Source organism: Verticillium alfalfae, genomic scaffold, assembly GCF_000150825.1.
Source record: "Verticillium alfalfae VaMs.102 supercont1.6 genomic scaffold, whole genome shotgun sequence".
In the NCBI taxonomy this organism is placed as follows: domain Eukaryota; kingdom Fungi; phylum Ascomycota; class Sordariomycetes; order Glomerellales; family Plectosphaerellaceae; genus Verticillium; species Verticillium alfalfae.
The window spans coordinates 1,223,920-1,227,932 of record NW_003315033.1 but is presented as its reverse complement, the minus strand read 5'-3'; the positions used below and the strand labels follow the sequence as shown (position 1 = coordinate 1,227,932).

At 55.6% G+C, this 4,013-nt stretch overlaps 2 protein-coding genes across 2 annotated transcripts in view; one reads left to right on the top strand and one right to left on the bottom strand.

The window, feature by feature from the left end:
* The window catches only part of VDBG_05470 (rhamnogalacturonate lyase), a gene marked incomplete at both ends in the record, with an annotated part of 2,148 nt that extends 490 nt beyond the window's left edge, over positions 1–1,658 (top strand). The window contains 2 exons of the mRNA XM_003004311.1: positions 66–345; positions 431–1,658. Of these exons, the coding sequence (XP_003004357.1) occupies positions 66–345; positions 431–1,658 (1,508 nt within the window). The remainder of the gene's footprint in view (positions 1–65; positions 346–430) is intronic.
* Positions 1,659–1,952: 294 nt separating this feature from the next.
* VDBG_05469 (conserved hypothetical protein) lies at positions 1,953–3,072 on the bottom strand (the record flags this gene model as incomplete). The annotated part of the gene is made up of 2 exons (XM_003004310.1): positions 1,953–2,837; positions 2,965–3,072. The coding sequence occupies 2 exons, from the start codon at positions 3,070–3,072 to the stop codon at positions 1,953–1,955; spliced, it is 993 nt and encodes a 330-aa protein (XP_003004356.1).
* Positions 3,073–4,013: the final 941 nt, after the last annotated feature.

The following is a 4,013-nucleotide window of genomic DNA, read 5'->3' as shown; positions in this document are numbered from 1 at the left end:
TCCTGCGCGGTCTCGGAGAGTTGCGCACCTCTTTAGGCCCAACACGAACCTGTGGACCCATCTAGTTGGCAGCGAGGACAATTGGGCTCCCAAAGTGTCGGCCGCTGGGAGTGCGGCCGGTGTCACGGTCCAGGACGCGACCACCTACGTCGGCAACACGCCTAATGACCCTTATGCCTCGCAGTATTCGGATTACTTTACCAAGTACACATTTGCCGAACTCTGGCGCAACCATGATGTTCACGGACAGTACGCCGACGGCAGCACATCGCCCGATGGCAACACATACGGTGCTTGGCTCGTTCACAACACCCGTGAGACGTACTATGGTGGCCCGCTGCACTCGTGAGTGACATCCTTGATCGTTTTCCTTGAATGAAATTCTAGTTTCTTGGTGAAAGCCTTTCTGATCATTTCTGACCTGCTACAGTGACCTTGTCGTTGATGGAATCGTCTACAACTACATGGTCTCCGGCCATCACGGCGCACCCGTGCCTAACATCACCCACGGGTTCGACCGCACGTTTGGGCCGCAGTTCTACTACTTCAACCAGGGTGGCCCGAAGACTTCGCTTGAAGACTTGAGGCAAGATGCCGCACAATACGCCGATCCCGAGTGGAATGCCGAGTTCTACGACAGCATTGCCAAGCATGTGCCCAACTACGCACCAACATCGCAGCGCACTACTTTTACGGCCAACATCAAGCTGCCGCGTGGTGCCAAGCGAGTCATTGCCGTTCTATCGGAGAACAAGCAGGACTTCCAGCTCAACGTGTTCAATACCAAGTCGCTCCAGTACTGGGCCGAGGTCGGATGCAATGGCAAGATCAAGATTCCCCGCGTCAAGGAGGGCACTTACCGACTGACCGTCTACGCGGACGGCGTGTTTGGCTGGTTCATCCAAGACGACGTCAAGGTCTCTTCGACCGAGCCGCACGGCCTCGGCGGCGGCAGCGGTGCTCTCGAGTGGAAGGAAGAGTCCGCAGGCAAGGAGATCTGGCGCATCGGCAAGCCCGACAAGTCAGCGGGCGAGTACCGCCACGGCTACGCCCCGGACACGTCAAAGCCGCTGCAGCCGGAGCAGTACCGCATCTACTGGGCGCAGTGGGACTTCCCGACCGATTTCCCCGAAGGCGTCAACTACAAGGTCGGCGAGAGCAAGGCCGATGTAGACTTCAACTACATCCACTGGAGCGTCTTCGGCGGCCGCGGTAACTCGGTGCGCCCGGAGCAGGTCCGTGACAAGATCAACAACTGGACCGTCGAGTTTGACCTCGACCGCGACCAGCTGCAGAGCGCCAAGACGGCGACGCTGACGGTGCAACTCGCCGGCGCCAAGACGGCCAACGGCAACAACAAGTGGGGTGGTATCCTGCCGGGCGAGAAGTACAGCAACCTTCCGTACACTGTCGCGCTCAACGGTGTCGAAGAGGAGACCTGGGTCATCCCGTATTGGCGGTCCGGGTCGTGCGGCGTGCGCAGCGCCGTCGTCTGCCAGAACATTGAGTACAAGTTCCGCTTCTCGGCTGCGAATCTCGAGGAGGGCGCCAACAAGTTCGTCCTGAGCCTGCCGTACAACGCCACGAACACCGAGGGGGCACTGCTTGTCAACGCGCTGTACGTGCAATACGATGCACTGCGATTCGAGCTCGAGTAGGCTGTCTATCATGCACGCAGTGTTGGCGTTTTTCGTTTTGTAGTACATAAGAGACCATTGGTACATGAGTGGTTAACTAAAGATGAATGAAAACATCGTTCTGTGACAGATTTGAATGGTGTTGATCGAAATATGCTCCTGTTTTGGTAGTTATTGCTCCACCGTTGAAGTAGGAATAGACCCCTCGTAACATTGTGTACATTGACAAGAACGCCCTCAAGAACGCCCCCAAGAAATATGTTGCTTCGTCATCGAAGTAGTCATGAGCTTCCAACCATCTGCGCCATAAATCGATTACAGCAACGCTGACCGACAAGCAAAGTGTGGCACCAACACGCTGGAGCTGAACACATATGACAGCTTGTCTATGTAGTCAACCTCCCGATCCTCCTCAGAGGCGAGATCATCTTGCGTCCACAAAGCGTGCAGCAGCCATCGCACGGACCTTAAGTCTCTGTGGCGTCCGCGATCGTTGGACGCCCCGAGCAGATTAAGAACACGAACCCTCGCCTCGTCAGTGCGAGCTTCGCTGCCGAGGATGAGGAGAGGCAGTGGTCTTTCGCAGCCGCCGATGAGACTCACCATGCGCAATCCTCGTTCTACCAGCGAACGAAAGTCTGACTCCGGCACCACAGGCTCGCCCGTCACACGACTCATGTAGATGATGGTCGATATTCGGTATGCCTCCGCTTTAGCTGCTCGTACCTTTGCCACAGCATCTCCCTTCATCTGATCTCCCGACGTCCGCATCCTTTGCACCTGGTTACCCAGTTCAATCACGCGTGCCCTGTACTGAGTTGTCTGGGCTGCTCTGTCGTGTCGCGGCAGTAACTCGGCTACGACGCTGGATAGCACATTCAAAGGTTCGAACATGATGTTGTGTTTGAGGCCTTCTTTCATATAGCGTGCGCTCCTATCGAGGAGGGTGTCATCCACTGTCGTCCAAGGGTTGTGCGTCGGTGTTGTATACTCCGCCGCATCGTTCTTCGCCTCCTGCATGGGCTGTCTCCAGTGGCGCAGGCTGAAGCGAGCGAGCAGACCATGGTAGTAGACCCACTCCAATATCGAGCTGCCAGCGGTGATGGAACAGAAAGCAGCTGTGGAATGACTACGTACAATGCTCGTGGCGCCGCGGAGATAGAAGAGCCATTGATTGGTGGTTTCCGCAGTCTGCTGCGTCTAGGTTTCAAGTCTGTACGTCAGTCCATATTTCGAAGAACTATGCGGAACCATGCGGGTGAGCCTGAGAACGTTGGGATCCTTGCTCATTCAGAGGGGGTTCGGGGACGCGAAGTATCGGACCAACCTCGAAGACGCTGAGCACCATACTGGCTGCTACGTGCTGGACTGCGCTCTTCACATCGGTGGCCTGACTGACGGATTTACTGAGGGCCTGTAAAGCCGCCAGCTTCATCTCCTCTGCCCTCAACCCGTGGCCGTGGCGATACAGAGCAGAAAGGGCCAGCAATGCTCGCTGCAGGGCTGAAGTTGATGATAAGCCCTCTGACAGCGCGATTCTTTGGAGTGCGAGCCCTAGCGGCTGCGCGCTGAAGGTTACCATCTTTTCGGAAAGATGATGTTGGTCTGCGCGCCATGTCAGCGTATAACGTAACGAAACATCTAACGACCAAACCGAAAACCATGGCCCAAGTCAAATTACTGACAGTAGTACAGGAGATCCATCTCGGGTGCGGCCAGCCCGGAGGAAGACCATGACAGCGGGTACTGGGGGCTCGGCGTAATGGTCCCCTGTCGTGATTTAAGAGACGCACATAATCGCATGTCCCATGATGAGACGTTGATCATGTGAAAAGGCCCAGAAGCTCTATGCTTCTCCTTACTGCCTCCTCTGGAGTGAGGGCTCTTGCTCACGATGAGACGCTTTTTATTGCCGTCTTGCGGCCAAGACAGCCGAATCCCGTAGCCCTGACAATTTCTCTTCGACCGGATGCAACTGCTGCATTGTGGAAAGAGGCGGTCACAACTGATTTTGCGCTCTACACGTGTCAGTTCTACTGCGCTCAACAGGCCCCGACCTGCGATGCAGAAGGGCCATAACAGGACAGGATATCCGTACCTATGCAGGTTCCGCACCGCTTCTTGGAGGAAGTTCCGGCGTTGTCAGATTGGAGATTTTGCTCCGGCTTCATATCGACAAACGAGGACGTCAGTCACTCGGTCAAGTCCATGCAATTTCATATGGCGGGCGGAAAGTATTCGTGGTTCGCAAAAAGATGCCTGTTATAGCTTTCTTATCCTACGATAGGGGCTTGATTTCTAAGCGCATGGTGTGATGCCCCGAGCTGACGGTCCCACGCTAACCCCTGCACTACGATGTCATGTTAGTGGGCCAAT